Source organism: Herpailurus yagouaroundi, unplaced genomic scaffold (genome assembly GCF_014898765.1).
Source record: "Herpailurus yagouaroundi ecotype Mexico unplaced genomic scaffold, PumYag 28, whole genome shotgun sequence".
NCBI lineage: Eukaryota > Metazoa > Chordata > Mammalia > Carnivora > Felidae > Herpailurus > Herpailurus yagouaroundi.
The window spans coordinates 46482134-46503265 of NW_024412376.1; the positions used below are offsets into that span (position 1 = coordinate 46482134).

At 37.1% G+C, this 21132-nt stretch overlaps 1 protein-coding gene across 9 annotated transcripts in view; it reads left to right on the plus strand.

Annotated features, from left to right (window-relative positions):
• The window catches only part of INPP4B (inositol polyphosphate-4-phosphatase type II B), a 789997-nt gene that overhangs the window by 529776 nt on the left and 239089 nt on the right, over positions 1-21132 (plus strand). For 8 of the 9 annotated variants that reach the window (XM_040473200.1, XM_040473128.1, XM_040473146.1 and 5 more), the window contains one exon: positions 2529-2608. In XM_040473200.1, the coding sequence (XP_040329134.1) occupies positions 2529-2608 (80 nt within the window). Of the gene's footprint in view, positions 1-2085; positions 2181-2528; positions 2609-21132 lie in introns of those variants that run through there. The other variant, XM_040473182.1, reaches the window with a different exon arrangement.

A 21132-nucleotide genomic window follows, 5' to 3' on the forward strand; every position in this document is an offset into this window, starting at 1 on the left:
AACGTCCTCCTTCCACAGGATCTCCTGATCTGTGGACAGATGAGACATTCAGTGGCTGTGGTCACAAACTACTTGCAGCTGTGGCTCATGGTGTGTGTGTGTGTGTGTGTGTGTGTGTGTGTGTGTGTGTGTGTGTGTAGCTATGTCTGAAAATAGCCCCTTCACCTGTCTCTCATTGCTACATTCCAGTCTGGAGCATTTGCTCCTTTTATTGATGAAGAGACCACGGTAACATTCATGACATGTGAAGTTTGTGTTTTTAATTCTAAAACCATCCATATCTTCAAAATCTCAAAAGACAGAGAGAAAATAATTTGAAATTTTGAGGTGTCATGAAATCTGTTATCAGTTAAGAGTTTCCTTGGAGTGAAGAGAGAGTGGGGAATAGGAGTTTAAAAACCCTGATAATCAGGGAAAGAGGAAGTGAGATAGACATCTATTTAAATGCAAAAGGCTGAAATGAAATTCACTACAACAATATACAGTCTGCCTACTAAAATTGTTTTGATTACCCACGTTTCAGTGAATTATAGTACTTTGTAAATATCTGCAGAAAGAGCATTCTAATATCCATATCTAATAGAGTGACTGACTTGAAAGCTAGTTTTTTTTTAATTTTTTTTTCAACGCTTTTATTTATTTTTGGGACAGAGAGAGACAGAGCATGAACGGGGGAGGGGCAGAGAGAGAGGGAGACACAGAATCGGAAACAGGGTCCAGGCTCGGAGCCATCAGCCCAGAGCCTGACACGGGGCTGGAACTCACGGACCGCGAGATCGTGACCTGGCTAAAGTCGGACGCTTAACCGACTGCGCCACCCAGGTGCCCCGAAAGCTAGTTTTTAAATCAGCCATTCATTCATTCATTTATTGTCAGTAAATATTCATCACATGCCTACCGTGCACTAGGGAGGAGGAGTTTGTCAGAAAACAAAATAAAGCTCCTTGTGGAGCTTCAAATACATATATACCTCTTAAACTTCCTTTTCTGCTTTGACTCACTCATTTCATCACTCATTGACATCTCATCAGACCTTCTTTCCACAAATACTTTATTTTTTTAATGTTTAATTTGTGTGTGTATGTGAGAGAGAGAGAGAGAGAGGGAGGGAGAGAGAGAATATGCAGGGAAGGGGCAGAGAAAGAGAGAGAGAGTGAAAGAGAGAGAATGAGAGAGAGAGAATTCCAATCCACAGAGATGTGGGCCTCAATCTCTGTTTTCACCTAACACCCTTCATCGAATAATTCAGTCTTGTGTTCTTCTGGCCTTGGTGACTTGGTGTCTAAGCCAGCTTTTTGAGTTTCAAGTTAATTAATTGGGTTTATTGTTACTAACATAGAGGCATCTCCAACTTTAGAGCTGAGTTGTATTTCAAATGTTTGCATCTGAGTGTTTTGAAAGAATTCTAAATTAGAGCTTTGAAAAGAGGGAGAAAAATTCAGACCTGAAGCTTTTCTTTCTTACACTTTTCATACATAGAAGGCTGCCTTCTATGTATGAAATAACCACACACTTTTCTCTGGAAAGATACAATTGTCCTCAGACTACTTACGTCCAGGCTCTCATTCTAGAGCAGCCTGGCAACAGACATATGAACAGAGAATGCTCTCGAAGATGCAGTTTTGACTTCTTGTAGAGTTTTACAATGTGTGAGGCAGCAATGGCCTAGATAATAATATGGGTTTGATGTTTTCATGTTTACTTCTCGACCTTGAGGGGAAAACGAGAAATACTATTTATGGTATACCATAATATTGTGACTTTTAAATCAGAAGTAGCCAGGAATATTAAAAAGAGATGGAAGATTTTTATCCTGGAAAAGAAAAACCAATTTAGAGTTTTATTCTTTGCATTATGAGCCAAAGAGTGTAGGAAGTAGATATTCATAGATAGTCAACAGCCAGTATGATAGGTTAAAAAAGCAATTTTAGAAAATGTAACTGAATAAGCACCTTTCTTTTTTGTGTGTTGGAATGAAATTGTCCCATGCTAGAAATAACAAAGGAAACAAATGCTTTTAAACATTGCTGTGATGGGGGAGAAATGTAGCATTTCTATTTATAACTTGTACAGAGTCCCACATAAAAATAGCTCCAACTACCAGATTTGCTCATATCTGGAATACAAAGTTGTTGCTGCCAGTGACTTGAGGAATTCTAATAAGAACAAGGACGGCATTGGTAAATGTTAAAAGTTTATCATTTTTTCTTCTAACCCAGTTTTCATAGGCGAAGAAAATTAGTTCCTAGAAAAGTCCTGGCTTCTGCACTATACATTTTGTTATGTCCCAGGCTATTGGTCTCTTTGTTTTTAGTGAAAAGGATACATGTACACCCTAGACTTCACCCCCTGAGAAGGATATATTGTTGTATCTGTCAGTGAGGACTGTATCTCTGCATATGAAATATTTGTCAGGCTAATGGATTTAACGTTTCATTCTTTTGAAGACTAGGTTTGTCTGATTGGTGTGCCGGTAAAAATATTAAGGACTTCTGAAGCTAACGAAAAGCATTTTTTCTTATTTTCAGAGAAGTTTCCTGGGCTATGCCAGTTTTAAAGTGGGGGAGCTACTGAAGTCAAAGGAGCAGCTGCTGGTCCTGAGCCTGAGGTGAGTCCTTTGTCTGCAGAAATGCTGCAAAGCAAATAGCCTATGGTATTTATTGAAGGATGTTTGGGTTTAAAAGTCCCAATTCTTACAGATGTTTAGATGTCAGCTCTCAGATGGCTTAACATTCGCCACAGCAGCAAGTTATAGGGAAACAGCAATTATTCAAGTTCACACTCAAGTTCATGGTTCACATTGTCAAAGGTTTTCAGCCCTTATAGGGGAAAAAATTACATGATCATTAAAGTAATCAAATTCTTTGATAGTAAGAATAGAAATGATGAGCACGTTATTAAGTGATTTTTCTAGTACTTATTAAAATGTTCCTTTTTAAGTCAAGTAAGTTTCTAGGTTTGAAATATGTTTGTTAGTGGCAACATTGCAAATTTATAATAGAGGAAATGTTCATTGTTCTCTTTTTTTTAAGCTTATTTTGTTGCTACACTATTAAATATAAAACATAAGTTAAAACAGATTCATACTGAAATCGGCAGTAGATCAGATCTAATTTTGAGTGTTAGTACAATTTGTTTGGGTATAGAAGATGAAGCAACCATCTTTAGGAAGTTACATAGTATTTTAATGTTAAGGAGAGTATTAAATAGAATAAACATTTTTAAGCTTCATTATAAATTCTAAACAATAGCATGTTGTTTTCTAACTGTATGATAGCTTCTATAATTATGAAAAATATCACCTTGCAATATTTGCAATAAAAAATATAAAAATTGTACAGAACACTATTTGTAAATCAGAAAATGCCCTCCTTTTTTTTTTAACATTTATCCATTTTTGAGAGAGAGAGAGAGAGAGAGAGAGAGAGAGAGACATGGAGAGAGACAGAGAACAAGTGGGGGAGGGGCAGAGAGAAAGGGAGACACAGAATCTGAAGTAGGCTCCAGGCTCTGAGCTGTTAGCGCAGAGCCCAACACAGGGCTTGAGCTCATGAACTGGGAGATCATGACCTGAGCCAAAGTCAGATGCTTACCTGACTGAGCCACACAGGTGCCCCTGAAAATGCTCTCCTTTTGATGAAACATAGAGACTCCTCCCAAGGAAGAGACAACGCCTTAAGTGTGTTTGCCCTCTGCCTTAACCCACAAGGACCTACTTGTAACCAATTTATTTCAATAAAGATGCTGTGGCTTATGCTGGAATCTGTATTGCTGGCTGTCTCCTTTTCTGATTTTTCCTGATCCGCACAGCTTTGCATTTTGACTTAAGAGAGTATAAAGTAATGTAAAGTAACTCATACTCATGCAGAAAAATAAGTGTTGATGGATTCTGATGAGACCATCATCTTCGCTCTCAGCGATGTCTCTTAAACATCCATGGTTTGGTTATTGTTGTTGTATTTTATTTGGGAAGACATTTTTAAATCTTCATAGTTTTGTGGTGTTATTCCCAATAAAATGTTGCTGTGGTTATTTTCAGTTTGAAGTTTGTATGGGTCAGTGAAAATGTCTAGCTATCAATGTCACCAATACTCTAGAAAATCTGTGTTAGTGCCCTAGCACGGTGGTGGGATCTCACCCAAGTATTACTGGATTCATGGCATGAAGTGAGGCATTAAGCTAATTTAGGAATGCTAGCAGACCATATGTTTTTTGGATGAGATGCATAGCACTTTATTCCTCCTTTTGCTGACTTACAAGCTGTAATATTGATTATATCATAACCGTCATTAACATCAGCACCACACTACACATTTAGACACTGCTCTTGAAACAGAAATGGGGACCACAAATGCTTAAATGAAAATTAATAAACACATATAATACCTTAGTGGTAGGATAGGAACAGAAGGGTCAAGTTTAGAGTACAACCATTCTAAGAAAAAGAAAAAAAGAATTAGAATAATTTCAGATTTAGATGAAATCAATACAAATTTCCACTTTTGGTTTTAATACTTCTGCTTAATACTCATTTGATTTTGACTGTATAAAAGGAAAACAAATTTGACAACAAAGGATTGAGTTTTCTAGAAAAAAATATTTTTTCAAAAATAATTTTGAAATGGCTAGGTTATTATTCTTTCCCTTTTTTGTGCTTTGCCTAATTTGTGAATTTCTCTCCCTATGAACTAGACACCTTATAGACTTATCATAGCCTTTTGATTTCTGACACTTCATATTTTTTAATTCAGAGGTAATTCATCTTCTTTCCCCTGGCTCTGGGGTCTCTGAGGTACTGTGCTAAAAGAACATTAGGTTAGGGATAAGAAGCATTGTTTTTTTGGTTGGTTGTTTTCTTTTGTTTTTAATAAGTCCTTTGCACTGACAATACCTGAATTTTGTTCCTTTTCAATTCCAGTCATTATGTTTAAAACAATAGAATTCTCAGATTTCTGTGAAACAAATTCACAAAAATAAATATACATTTATAGGAAATGTTCTTTGATGTAAGCTTCCAAAAAAACCTGTGTAGTTTTGTTTCATTTTCACTGTCCCTTTGAGTTGTTTCTTATCAGATAATTCCAATTCCAAAACTCTCACTAGCTCCACAGAGCACCATAGTTTGTGGTTACTGTGTCATTTGTGCTTTGAACTAGAATTTTTTAACTGAATTTGGAAATGAATTCTTTTTCCCACAGAAACTTCAAGGGGCAAGAAGTCTGTGTCTTATTTATACATGTAGACTCAAATTTCATGAAATATCATAGTGTCGATTTTTGAAGTTGTATACTAAAATTTGTTTGCATGTATTGGGAGAAATGCCTCCAATATGTAAATTGGTTCCTACTCCTATAACTCATCTTCATTTAAATACATAGTTACTAAATTACTGTCCGAGTTTTCTAGTATCCCATTTGCACTTGGCATCTTTATTTAGGACTAACCCTTTTACTTTTGTATTATATCTCCTTTGTTTTGCTAGTTTACACTTGGTAGTTCCTGTCTCCTCTGATTTCTTTTAGATCTGAATTGCATTTTCTGTTTTTATTCTCCAGTTCATTGCCATATATCCCTGACTCTTCTTATACTATAATGTAAACAAGTTAAGTTCCTTATATAGAAGATTACAAATGTAGGCATGAGAGACAGTGGATAATCATATAATAATAATAATAATAATAATAATAATAAATAGAAGAAGGAGGAGGAGAGGAAAGTACTATGTGCTTTATGCTCTGATAAATATATTAGAGATATTGTCTCACTGACCCTTATCAAATTCACCTATGATGTTATTCTTTTTGCCACTTTATAAACCAAGAAACTGAGACATATAGGGCACCTGGGTGCCTCAGTTGGTTAAGCGTCCGACTCTTCAGATCAGGTCATGAGCTCACGGTTCATGGGATCAAGCCCTGTGTTGGCTCTGCAAGGAGCCTGATAGCAAGGAGCCTTTTTGGGATTCTCTGTCCCTCTCTCTCTGCCCGTCCCCCACTCGCATTCTTTCTCTCTCTCTCTCTCAAAATAAATAAACTTAAGAAAAAAGGAGAGTGAGATATAAAAAGTAGTTAAGTGATTTGCGCAAAGTTACAGTGCTCATAAATGGGAAAGCTAAGATATGGAGCCACACATTGCTGATTGCAAAGCCTGTGCTTTTAGTGATACACTGCTTGTCTCCTTTGAGAGAGGAGAAAACTGAGAACTTGTTAAAACATACCACACATCATGTGGCTTAGGTGATGGAAGACCAAAGCAAGGACTCAGGTCCAGGACCGCTCGTTCATGGTTTCTTCCACTTCAATTTCACCACAGTGCCTTGTCAAACAGTAAATGAAGACGTAATGAGTGTTAACATGCCATGGAAAAGTCAGACATATTAGCCTTGATGGCAAAAAATGGGAACCAGCCTGGTTAAGGGAAAGACTGAGGGAAACCTGTGGAATCTAGTCTTACCCCGGCAGCCTGGCATTATCAGGCCCAGATCTGATTTACTGTCCAAGCACCTGACAATCATTTGCTTTGCCAACCTTATCTGAATGTCTTAGGACCACGCAAGCAGAAATTTGGAACATCATAATCCTGTGTCATGATTTAATAAAAGAATGGAGAGATTAGATCTGTCTCTGGGAATGGTACTAGCAGTCAGGAAGAATTACGTTACTCTTAAAGTATTCAAACAACCACAAAAGCAGAAAAAAAAGGATGGGAGGGGAGGGTAAAACTTCTTTTTTTAGGAAATCCTTCTCAGAAGAATTGAGACACATGGATGTGTTCTGACCTTGTCTTTGTTGCATATGAACTTCGTTGTGTATCTCCTCACAATTTAGGTTTGATTCAGGGCTCATTCACTCAGCAAGCATTTATTGAGAATTTTTCATATGCTAAGTACAGTGATAGTTTTTTAGAAAAACATTTCAATGTCATCAGTTAATATTTTGCAGTTCATGTCACTAATAACACAATTAATGAAAAATCTCCTTATTTATTGAGCCTCTACTCATGTGCAAAGAACACATGAGGTGCTCTTCATGCATGATCTTTAACCCACACAGAATTATCATCCCTGTCCTGCAGCAACTCATCTACGATCCTGCAGCTGCTGACTGTAGGAGTAGGATTAGAATCCAGTTTGGTCTGACTCCAGCACTTGTGCTGCTTTATTTTCCTGCCTCTTAGGAAGCTAATGATCTGATAGAATCTTTGCTTCCTCCTCCATTCATATGCTATCCTTGGGAGAGTTTCAGGGACCTCAATTCTTTTTTCTTAATGCCTTATCTTAAAATTCAGTTTCATATGCCAGCGACATGGGAGGGGTTCAGTAATATTTTGTTGGAATTTTGATTCATGATGATGACTTCCTCATATGCATTTGGATGCTAAGCTTAAACCTAGTACCATTTGTTTATGAATGGGACCCACCTAAATTAGTGACTATAGTGCAGTCTAAGCATTAGACTATATCTGACTTGAGTCCCTTTCCAAGTTACAGTGAGGGATAGATTGTAATTTGCTTGAAAAGCTGAAACCCTTTAGAATTTACGATTTCAGGGTAGGCCACTTTACCTTGTCACAGAATCTTTCAAGAGAGCACTTAATGAGTGCTCTCTTATTTCTTCTGTAGTCTTTCGCATGTAACCCTTCCAAGGTAAGCAAACATTTATAGAATTTTATCAGAATGGATGTGCAAAATCTTCTTGAATTTTTTCATAAAAAGAAATCTTGTTTTCATTTATTACTTCTGCCACATTTATGGTAGTGCTGTCATGTAACATAAATTTAACGTAAGACTCCCATGATCCTAATAGACATATGGCATTATGTTTTATGATACACAGATGTGTGGGAGAGGCTATGAAAGAAATAAACAATAGATATCTACTGTTGGTTTTTAAATGTTCCCTATTTTATGTAATATTTATATGTGTACATACTTCCGCATATATAAATCTATCATAAATTGTGTGGACGGGCATGTGTTTGTACATCTATATTATTTCAGGATTATTTTGCTTTCTCACCAACCATGAATACTTGCTTTCCATTGTTGTCAAATGTATGTGCTTAGAGGAAGTAAGGTCCACATTATGAAGCCCTTAGATTTTTATTTGTTGGTGTTTTGCTTATATTTAACAATTTAACCTCCGTAGACACACGCATACACACAGATACACAGTTCAACTTTGTTTCTAAAAGTAAGAGAACAATAAGAAAAAACCCCACATATTTTTAACTTAATCTCCCAAAGGCATGTTTTTAACTTGAGAGCTGGAAGTAATGATAAGGAGAGGCTCCTTGGGCGATGACATACAGTTTTCTGCACAAGCATACTCAGAGCGATAAAAAGATGAAATTGTCACAAACAACTCACAGGTTGGGAGCATAGACATGTTCTTTAGCCCACGGGGCAGTAGATCAGAATAAGTTTGTTCTTGGAATGCATGAATACATCTGAACCCCCTCAGTACTTGAGATGAACCTTGCCATAGATTGACAAAAGAGTTTTAAAGGATAAACTTTTTTCATCTAAAATGGAACTAAACTTTCTTAGAATTTTAATTTCCTATCTCTATTCTTTTCCTGCATGTAAATAATGGTTATGCAAGTCTTTTTAATTTAAGCACCAGATTAGAGTCTTTAAAATTATATGTATGATGAATACCTCTTTAATGACATCTTTTCTTATCAACATTTGTTTGAACTTCAGGACAATTTAAAAAATTACAAGCAAACATTTTAATAGCCATGTATATCTTAAATATATTTCATTCTTTCTTAAAAGTCTTCCAGTTAGCTTTCTTGGGTACCAGAAAGTAAGATTATAGCAGAAAGGTCTGATGGTTCCACAACACTAATTCTTATGTATGTCTGAAACACTTTTTATATGAAATGAGGGTGATGTTAGAGGGATTAATGGCAGAATTTAGACTTCAGGTAAGTATCTATTTCTCAGATAAAGACTTTGATGGGCAACTGGAAAAAAGAAAACCCTCTTTGAGAGGGAATGGCCTATCTGTGATTAATTATAAAACAGAATAGTAGCATACTTTATTGAATGCACCAATGTAAAAGAGGAATGAAGATGGCATGTAAAAACCTACTTAATCGATGCTTTTGCATAGAATTAACTAAAAATGCACATTATAAACCCTGAGAGCAATAAGAACACTGCACTTTTCTCTTAGGGAGTGAAGAAGCAGAAAAACATGCAAGTCAGTAGCACATGCCTACTCATTATTGATCCAGACACATGTAGAAGGGGAGAGCCTTGCATCTGTGGGGGGGTTCCTTCACATTTTTCAGCATTATCCAAGTGGAGGTAACAGGAAAGCCTTCTGATTCTGACAGACTCCAACCTCATAAACATGTAGGAAGGAGCAGCTAACACTGTTTGAACTTTATGATGGATTCAGGATGTCACATGTCTTATCTCATTCAATCTTCTAATAACCTTGCCTGAAAGGTGATATATTCCTGCTTTACTAAGAAACAAACCGAACAGCAGCAGTTCAACGTCTCTTAGGTCACACGGCTGGGACACGTTGGAAAATGGAGATTGAGAAAGAAGTGTCCTTGCTCTCAAGGATTTTCTAGAGAATATATATTTTGTTTAGAATCTTAAAATTAAATAATTTTAGAGAACAGAAAACATTGGGACACTTCAACTTCTTTTTGGACCCTTTTAGTGAAAGGCAGTGCCAACTCAGGAGGCCATTTGTCTTTCCCATTTTCAGACAGGTGAAAGTCAGAAAAGTATTCCTCTCTCATCTCAAATTTGCTGTCCTTGCCACGGCCCTCGCCCTCCTTCATGGAATTAAGGAGGACAAGCCTCGTGTCTTTATGATCACATTTGAAAGCAGCTCTTTCGTCCAACTTTAAATCTTCTCTCCTTTTTTTCCTCAGGAAAGAATGTGATATAGTAGAAAGAACAGCCAGCTGTAATGCCAGGCTTGGGTTCAAGTCCCAGCTTTGCCTCCAGCTTTTGCCTCACCTCTATTGTCTGCTCTCTTTAATGCCCGTTAGTAGAAGTAGTAATGACCTCCCTCCCAGGGTAATTCCGGGCGATCAATAAATGCAGTAAAGTTCTTTGCACTGCTTTGCATTAGAGAAAAGCATTCTATCAATACTGTTTTCCTTGCTTCTTGCATTAAACTTACTAATTCCCTCAACCATAATTTAACGTTTGATTTGTTTGCTTACTTAGTTTTTTGAAGTTCTTTCTTTTTTTTTTTTAATTTTTTTTTCAACATTTATTTATTTTTGGGACAGAGAGAGACAGAGCATGAACGGGGGAGGGGCAGAGAGAGAGGGAGACACAGAATCGGAAACAGGCTCCAGGCTCTGAGCCATCAGCCCAGAGCCCGACGCGGGGCTGGAACTCACGGACCGCGAGATCGTGACCTGGCTGAAGTCGGACGCTTAACCGACTGTGCCACCCAGGCGCCCCTGAAGTTCTTTCTTACATGTGACATCCGCAATTCTCAAAACTGGTCAGTGGCAGAGGGGTCAGTTTAACCTTTGACCTGAACGTGTCACTTCTATTATCTGAGAAATAGATACTTACCTGAAGTCTAAATTCTGCCATTAATCCCTCTAACATCAGATATAGCTTCTTATCAGGTGGCAGATACCAGCAAGAGCATATGGAGAGCAGTTTGTTTGGTTGAAACAGAAACAGAGGTGGGCAAAACATTTAAAAATATATTTTTTTTTTTTTTTTTTACTTAAAACTTTAGCTGGGGCGCCTGGGTGGCTCAGTAAGTTAAGCGTCCAACTTCGGCTCAGGTCACAATCTCGCAGTCCGTGAGTTCGAGCCCTGCATCGGGCTCTGTAATGACAGCTCAGAGCCTGGTGACTATTTCAGATTCTGTGTCTCCCTGTCTCTCTGCCCCTCCCCCACTTGTACTCTGCCTGTCTCTCTCTCTCTCTCTCTCTCTCTCTCTCTCTCTCTCTCTTTCTCTCAAAAATAAACATTAAAAAAATAAAAATTTAGCAATATAGCATTGAAATCAGGACAGAAATTCATGAATATAACACAGTGTATCAATTGCTATTAGAGTGTACTGATTGCATTTTATTGCTGAATATATCATAAACTGTCCACAGAAGTAAATTCAAGTGACATTTCTCAGGACCAGGCTGTGAGAATAAAGGGAGACATCAAACCCAGAAGTAGGTGAATTTGCTTCTCCAACTGATTACATGTCAATGTCCTTTAGGGACACAATTGCCTAAAATTATCAAAAGGCTCTAACATGAGCCACTTGCTAATTGCTGTTAACATTATATCAATTTAATTTAAAATCAGAATATGAAACGTATACAGATATCATGGGATTCGGATAGTGGAGAGGGAGAGAGAATACATGCTTTAGAGACATATCTGAACACATACGTACATACCCAAATCTGGCTCTTGTATTGCTTAGCAGCATGGTGGAGTACTCTGAACTCAGTTTTCTTATCTGTGGAATGGGGACAATAGTAGTTACCATCTCACAGAGTTGTTGTGAGGCTCGCAAGAATTATTTGATAGGAGATGTGTCCAACAGTGCCTGACACATAGAAAGTGCTCAACAAACATTCCCTATAATTTTTATTTATCTTTGTATTGATTAGCTTGTCTAGCCTCAGGTTTGGTTTTGTTTTGTTTTTGCAGATGAGGATTAGACATATTGGACACAGCCTATCTGAAACAGTATCTGGTGCAAAGCAGGTGCAAATCAATGCTTATCACCTATTATTAAAATTATCATTATTATTATTTTGCATTACATTCAACTAGACAGTCTTTCATTTATAATTTAAATGGCTCTGCAGTCATATATTCTGCATTTTTCTTTATGTTCCTAATCTATTTTCATGAGGCTGTAGGTATGACCATGGAAACCAATTAGCACTTTCTTAGCTTGCATTATTCAAAAGATGTCATATTCATCAGATTGCAAATTAGAGTTTTCAGTCACTGAAGGGACAGCACATACTTAGAGCACACTTTAATAGCTTCTCAGTTTGTATAGAAAAGCCTGAAACCGTTCCTCTTTTAAAATGCAAATCACATTAAGTTAATATCTGTACACAAAGACCTACCTGCTTAAGAAGTTTGAGAGCTAATTTAGCTTTGAAGATAATTTGCAGGAATGATTAGGCCTGCAAGGAATTATATTTGACCTGAAAATTTCATATTGGATTTGCCCATATTTACCAAAGTCACTTTCGTCATTATCTCCCCGTGTTTCTGTTGCTCTAGACACATTTATATCAGCTTTTTCTGAACAGTGTTTTTTTTGTTTGTTTGTTTTGGGTTTGGGTTTTTTTGAACACAGTATCCCTTAAGTTAATCATACATGTTCTTAGAATAAAGGAGTTTTATATCAAGTAAATTTAAAAATGCTGTGCTAAAAGCCTGAAGAGGGTTACTTTACTGTAGGACTTCTCAGTGCCTTCATTAGTCCTCAAGGCCCTTTGGGAAGACAGATGTTGCCTACAGCTTTCCCACACTAATTTGAACGCAAGAGTTTTTTTCATGGAACACCTATTCACAGCTTATCAGATGTTGTGCTCCAAGAAACACAGCTGCATCATTTAGGAAATGCTGATTGGGAACAAGAACAGCCAAGTATTTTTCAGAGAAATACATGAGTGAGTGTCTTGGGGAGACTGGGTGGCTCAGTTATTAAGCCTCTGACTTCGGCTTAGGTCCTGATCTCACAGTTCATGAGTTCAAGCCCTACCTTGAGCTCTGCAGCTGGAGCCTGCTTGGGCTTCTCTTTCTCTTCCTCTCTCTCTGCCTTGTCTGGGTGCTGTCACTTTCTCTCTCTCTCTCTCTCTCTCTCTCTCTCTCTCTCAGAATAAATAAATAAACTTTAAAAATACATGAGTGATTCTCTATATGTATGGTCCACTTTTCTTCCCCAACCATAGGCCTGTTTTCTAACACATACATCTGTAGGCAGGCATGTGGTCTTCACGCAAATGAATACTCAGTCCTACATGCACACTTTCCACCCATGCGCGTTATGCTCCTATGTAACATGCAGTTACCCACCCCTATTTCTCCCATCCCTCACCCCCTGTCCATACGCATTGCCAACCCTGTGGCATTTTATATTCACGCCATGACTGGTGTAGACACCAGTTTGTGACATTTGTATAGAAATGTGGGAAATGAGTGGCAAAATACAAACTGTATCCTTTATGGGCATTGACTGATTCATTTTCAGCTTACATAAGTGGACATACATTTATTTTTGCAAATTATAACTACCGCAAACTGAACTTTGCTGTTCCCCTGAAAGCTGTGCTTTTTTGGTGCTTTTCATATCTTTGTTAAACTAAGAACCATCAGACACTCTTAATGCAGCAGAAGCTAGAAATCTGAGCATCTTTTTCAGTTCATCCTTTCTAAAATTCTTATCTGATTATGCTCTTTTCCTCCTAAACAATAGAGACAGTATATTCCTTCCCGCCCCCCTCCACATGAGCATGTATATGAACCTATGTGTGCAACAACCTCAGCCAAGATATACAAGATTGTAAAAGTCTGCTTCTTCAGCCTCATCTGCAACCACACACATTACCCTTGACACTGATACCTCTTCCTTCATCATTTACAGGGGCTTGTGCACACTTGCCACTTTGTAAAGGTGGAGTCCAGTCCTACACTGATAACCAGTTATTTTCCCTCCACTTTTGGGCATCTTTTACCCAAGGAATAAGTCTTACCCATCCAGAACACCCTGGTATTCTTCAAATGTACTCCCTCTGGGAACTTAGATACAGCAGTCTCCAGAAATGTGAGTGAAAAGTTCTGGTCACCACCCCAACTCAGGCTTCTCGATTTCCTATGACCAAATGACCATCAGGCTTTTGAGTGGTGCCTGAAGAAGCAGGTCAGAACGCATCACCCTGTCAACTAACAGAGGATTAATGATCACTGGGAGGTCACCATTGTTAGTTTTGTTTCCAGTGAGGTTTGACTTTGCTGTTCTATTTATACATTGTCTGTTCCACTGAATATATATATATGAGTGAGCTGTGTTGGAGGTATCAACCTTGAAGGAATATATAGAAAGTTACCTGCCCCTTGACAATGTATCCCCCACTTATAGTATGCTCTAGTTGAGGATTATTTACCCTAATCTATTAAGTGAAATTAATTGATGTCTATAATTCTGTGGCATAGCATGGCTATCTTATAGTACAAGTGCATTTGAAAGAGATTGTTTGCAATAATATTTCAGTAAGGTACAGAATTGTCAAGAAATTAAGACAAATACTATTTTATTAATAGAAGCTAGGGAAACTAGAAAATACACAAAAATATGATAAAGGGTTTTAAGAATGCAAAGAGAAGGATGAGATCAAAGGTAAAAAGAGAAGATGTAGAATAAGAAAGAAGAAAGAATAGTCAAGCTTATTTTGTGGTACTTAAATAGATATAGTACCAATATATGCAAATTACTTTCCATGTATGCACGCTGTTTTGTAGGCTGTGCTACAATGGGGGATAGTTCTAGTAATGGGTCCAACCTGTTTCATGGATGATCTGTTGGGTTCCTCGGTCAATGCACTTAAGCTCATTAGAATAAGAAATACCTAATAGAAATACCCAAATACCTAATAGATAAATTAAGTAATTAAGGAGTCTTCTTTCTAACACTGTGTAACACTGATGAATTTGTTACCCTATGGGGTAGTCTTACTATCTTGCATATAAAGTAAGTTTTTTTTAAATTAACTGTATTACTGAATGAGGATTTAATTGAACCTGATCTCAGTGGTACTGGGCATATATTACATTATTACAAGCAAACGAAATGTCCAAATTCGCTTGTAGATACATGCTGAATATTACTTCTTTCTTATGTTCAAATATGTAAGTTAGAAAGGAAATAAGCACATTCCTTTAAAACTTAGTATAAAAATTGATTGTTAAAAACAAACTTGAGGTGCCATAATAAACTTAGTCTAATCCTCAACCATCCATTGAAGAGCAGAGCAGATAACTTGAATTTTATTTTATTTTATTTTATTTTATTTATTTTCATTTTATTTTTATCTTTCTCAACATAGATGCAGTCTCCCTATTTCAAAGCAGGTTTGAAAGTTTCAATCCTAAACTTAAAAATGTTGTATAGTGGGGATTATTTTTTTCTTATCTAGAATCGAACTGAAGATTTTCCAAGGACTTACACAGTAAGTAGGAGAGACAGTCTCTATAGGTCCTTGGGTTTGCTTGTTTGTTGGGCAGACTGCCAACTAACACTAAATTTCCTGACTATTGAGACATACCTCTAGTACCACTAAAAATGAATTGCTTCTATGACCAATTCTATTATTGCTTCTATGATATATCCTTTAAAGTACTTTGAGGCTGTTAGGCCTGTGAGTGTAACATTGGAAGAAGTTAGAGTACTGTTACTTTTACCAGGAGTGTTAATTACTTTGCTTAAATTTCCCCATTAGTAAATTGGGGAATCATTTACTAATGATCATACCATTGAATGAAATTAAATAATGGGTTCATAAGCTGGATTTTAAGTAAAGGATCCTTTTATATTTTAATAGAAAAAAATTTCTATCTACTCTTTCTTTCATGCATCCTTTCCTTCCTTAAACCTCCACTAGTCCTTGAAACAAGTACTATTCAATTGATCTTCTTTCCTGTCAAATTTATTTGAAGAATATATTGAGATAATAAAGGATATATAGGAGGAAATGGTAAAAACACATATAACTGGTTTCATAGTATTTATCATAAAATTTATTGTTTTCTCAGAGATTTTTTTTTAATTCTTTGAGTTCAAAAATTATTGTCATGGACATGATATGGCAACAAAATTTTGTGTTTCAGGACTAAGGTGAGTAAAAGATGGGAATACATATTTTTGGAGAGTGTTTTTCCTTTTTCACACCCTACAGGTCCATTCCTTAATGAAAGCTTTGTGAAACTTCCATCTCATGTCTTATCTACAGAGAGATGGAGTCAGAAAGGAGGACTGATGAATTTCTAAGAGATAAGGAGTGTTTTCTTCTGGAGCTGATTGTAAGACTAGAATCATGGACAACTCTGAAGCTAGAGAGGCAAAGAATGGATAACAAGCAACATTTTATAACAGCACATGAATACTCATTCTGGGAAAAAGTTCCCCTTTCTATTTTTGAGTCATGTATATTAATAATCAGCACATAAAGCTGAGTCGCAAGGGTCCAATGTAGACTATAGGATGGTTGGGTAAATTATCTCTTATGTTAGCTGGGACTGGAACCCAAGACACGTCATTCCGAAGATGGTGGTCCGTTCTGCCATTAACCTTAGGAAGGAAGTGTGTGTGCACTCTTCAGTTTTATTGGGTGCAAAAAGAAGACTTTGAATTCAATGATTAGATGAACTCCAAGGTTCTTTAGTGCTAAAAGGCTGAGGATTGTCTCCATCTATGACCTTCTTAGAGAGGGATGGGGTGAGGGTTGCAGGCAGAGAGAGGTAAGGGAGTTATTTTTTGCATTACCTGGAGGACCTAATTAGTGAAGTATACAAGGAAAGGGTATTGATTTTTATTGGATAACTTATGTTTTCCTGAAAGACAGCCTTTCCAGAATCAAGTTTAGAGAAGCCTTTACAAATGGAGGTACTTCTTAGAGTTCTGAGGACACCTCACAATCTTCATCTGTAATTGGGAATGGAGTGCCTCATAACACTGATATTGAGAATTTTAGAAAATAATACATGCAATGCAATTGACATATGCATGGTACATAGTACCCAATAAGTACCGGTCATCATTACCATCATCATCATCAACAACTTGAGTCTCTCATAACACTAAACCTCAATAGCTTTCTATTTTGTCAAAAATGAGTTTACACCAACTCTAGGCTGTTTACACCTACGTGTCTTTGATCATACACGTTTCCTACCTATGGTCACCATGGTTCAGTGGGTGATCAGTGCCAGTCATATTTGGAAGGTGACATTTTGAGCAAAAATTTGGAGAAATTAACCCTGCAGATATCAACTGAGGAGTGATGGTGGCAATGGTGGTCTTGCTGCCATAGCCAATATAAAGAACAGTAAAGAGACTCATGAGACAAAAGTTGAATGAGCAGTACAAGGACAGTAAAAGAAATAAGGCCAAGAAAGTAACATGGGTCTAGATGCTGTAGGAGTGAAAGCCAGTGTGCCTGCTTCATCTTTTACTTCTAGTAGAGCCAGGAGTCATGCCTGGTTTTTAGAAGGGGAGTGGCATGCTCTGACTTCAGTTGTGTTGAGAATAGAATCACCACAGGGGGGCAAGCGTGCAAGTAGGAAGCTTCTGCCCCAACCCAGGAGAAGAGTGATGGTGGTTTTTACCAGGGAGGTAGTTCAGAGGTGCTGAGAAGTGGCCATTCTCTGGATATACTTTTAAGGCAGAATGAATAGGGTTTGGTGACAGCATAGATGTGGAATATGAGAGAAAGGAAACAACAATGAATTCAGAAATTCTGGTTTAGACTTTGAAAGCAATGGAGTTACTGCTAACTTAGTAGGGGGAGGCTTCAGTGAAATAGGTTTTAAGAGAAAGATTGCAAGTCCCCTTTTGAACATTATCAAGCTTAGATGAGATACATTTGTAAGAATGAATTAATAAACTAATGAAGGGGGAAAAAAGTAACCATATGAAGTTTAGAAATGTTTTAAACTACAGTCAAGAGAAGCAAATGTAAGTAAATAAAATTATCATTAAAGTTTTAAAATCCATTGATAAAAAGATATTTTAAAAATTTTTAATATTTATTTTTGAGAGAGGGAGAGACCGAGGGTGAGTGGGGGAGGGGCAGAGAGAGAGACACACACAGAATACAAAGCAGGCTCCGGGCTACGAGCTGTCAGCACAGAGCCCCACGCAGGGCTCAAACTCATAGACCATGAGATCATGACCTAAGCTGAAGTCAGATGCTTAACTGACTTAGCCACCAGGAGCCCCAATAAAAAGATATTTTAGAAAGAATCTTTTCAAGGCTCTCAATCAAGTCCTCTAAAACTTCAATTTATAAAGCAATAACAAGATGGGGAAGAGAAAGTATAATAACATTAAACCCATAATGGCTTAAATAAAACCACATTGGGATGAGGAATAGTAATTTGAAACTATAGAAGACAATCCATGTAAAGGAAAACACTCCTGAGTGTTTCTCCCTTGTCATTCACACAGAACGGTTCATTTCTGACTTTTGGTCACCAAATGTGTGGGATGCCTGTGGAATCGGGATGCCTCATCCTCCCAGTACATGGATGTGTTCACCAACCCAGAAGTTATCTGAACCTTGTACTTTTGAGATTTTTGTGGAGGGTTAATCACATAGGCAGGAATTGTCATTCACCCAATTTCTAGCCCCTCTCTCCTTCATGGAAGATAGAGTGTGAGCCTGACAATTCTAAGCTTCTAACCGTGTCTTGTTCTTTCTGGTGACCAACCGCCATCCAGGAGCCCACCAAACATTGCCTCATTCGAACAAAAACACTCTTATCATCCAGGAAATTCCAAGGGATTTAGGAGCTCTGTGTCAGGGACCAGAGTCAAAGACAAAATATTAGAGCAAAAGATGCTCTTAGTGCTCTTAGTACTTAGGAAAATACAAGGGAACCAGGCACAGAATAAAACATATATTTCTATTATTTTGCAATCAATAAAGCAGGTGATAAACCCAAGAAATATTGCAGATTTCAGAAAACTAGTACCTGTAGTCCCTCACCTCTTCCACTGTCTTTCACAACCAAGACCACCAACAACACAATAATAGCAATTACTGAGTGCTTTCTCAGACTGTCTCATTTATGCCTCAAAAAATCTTACACGGCAGGTAATATTATTATCACTATTTTACAGATAAATAAAATTAAGCTTAGAAGTGTTAAGTAAATTGTCCAATACCACATTTCTGGTAAGTTCCAGAGAAAATGAACAAAAATAGAATGGATGAGAGAGAAGATAATTTATGGGCACAGTGATTTTTAAAGATGCAATAATAGACTTATTTCAAGAACGATGGTCCAGATTCAGTAATCAAAGCCCTATTAAGGTAGACCTTTCCAGACATCTGCAAATGTAATTGAAATGGGTTCTCTATGAATACAGCAAAGGTAATGAATAATGACCAATATTAAGTTGTATTCTAATATTTTTAAAGTTAGAGGTTTTAAAGTGTTACAGACTGAATGTTTGTATCCCCTCAAAATTCATCTTTTGAAGTCCTAAACCCCGTCTGTAATGTTATTTGGAGATGGGGTCTTCGGGGAGCAATTGGGGTTACATGATATCATAAGAAGGGGCCCTCATGATGGCATTAGTGCCCTTTATAAGAGACACCAGAGAGCTTGCTCTTTCTCTTCATCATGCAAGGACACAATGAGAAGGCAGCTGTCTACAAGTCAGGAGGAGATCTCTCACAAGAATCTGACCATGCTGGCATCAACCAAAATTGTATTTTATGGCAGCCTGCGCAAACTAAAACAAAGAGTTACTGGACTTTGATAGAATTCTTAGAATAGATTTTCAAATCATTTTTTTTTTTATTTCATCAACTGTATTTTCTTGTTGTAACCAGTAAGAATTAAATTCTAAAAGTTACCACCATTGCTGCAGCCACAGACATCAGTCTGTTCTTTAGGATAGGGTTTCAAGAATAAGTTGTCAAGAATAAGGCCTACTTCAAGAAATACCAAGTGAAAATTAGAAGAAGACAAGAGGGTAAAGCTGATACTATGTTTGAGAATGCTTAGAAAATCCAGGATAAATTAAATATAATATAATAGTTTATGTAACTGGTGGAGATAGCATTTGTCAGATTGCTTGCATCTACAGGACTATATTGCTGTGATAGTCTCTGTGGCTTATACTCATGAACTTCCAAATTATAATGTGAAGGTATTTTATATTTAGATGTAGTCCATACCAGAACTGCCGCTGGAAATAGAATTTCTGAAGGATTCTGGGGATTCTGAAGGGAGCTATGGGAAGAAGCTTTTCTGTCCTTCACAGTACCAGATGATGCCCTGGATGCGATTCAGAAAGCAAGGAACTCAGCACAGAAGTGCTTTGTAAGCACATCTTGGATCAGAACATTTCAGATTATATGTGGTACTTAATGGAAGAAGATGATGCTGCTTACAAGAAATAATTCTCTCAATATGTAAAGAAAGTAACTCCAGACATGGAAAAGATACACAAGAAGGTTCATGCTGCTATAGGAGAGAATACAGTCTTAGAACAAAGTTTAAAAGAAGACATGAAATGATTCCTAAATGTCTCTTGCTCAGAACAAAGATCCCGTAGCCCAGAAGACCAATTGCCTCAGAGCTCAGGAGCAAGCTGGGAAGGACTAAACTAAAACCACAATTTTTATGAAGACTTTTCAGATAAGAATGATAAACAAATTGGCAAACAACTAAAAATAAATTACACCATTTATATTTTGTTTTTCAGAAATGAATTTTAAAAAATCAGACGTGGCCTTCCGATTTTTATTGTTCTTAGACCAACTTCAGCGCGTCTAATGACTTGTGAGGTGGCCTTGAGCCTGTTGCTTAAACTCATTGGGTATCAGTTTCTATGAAATGAATTAGATGGTATTTATTCACTGGTCTAAACATTCTCTGACATTATTCAATCCTAACAGTGACTTATGAGGAGTTTATCTGAGAAAAAAGGAGAAAATAGCTGCCTCCGAGGTTATTTAAAACTAGTGAAACTTTTATTTGGAACACATACATCAATATAGTTCTCAAAAATTTCCAAAACATTATATAGCAATTGCTCTTGAATTGAAAATTTTACTCCTGTGACCTTTCATTTTTACTGTTTTTCTACTTCCTGCCAAAACCCACTCTTGTTCTTATATGGATTCTTGTCTTAGAGAAGTGATAAGGACCTTTAATTACTAGTAGGTAACCTGTCTTATAATCAGAAATCTTAGAATAATCTTTAAAAGGGTTATATTTGGAGAAACAGTGCTTTCTCATGTACTTTATGTTGAAAAACTGGTGCAGGACATTTGATCTATTCAAATATATCTTCAGAATCTATTTAGCATGAATAAAAGCAGTATACTGAGTATTCTGTTTCCTTGTAGCAGCGTCTTGAACTTTGATTTAAT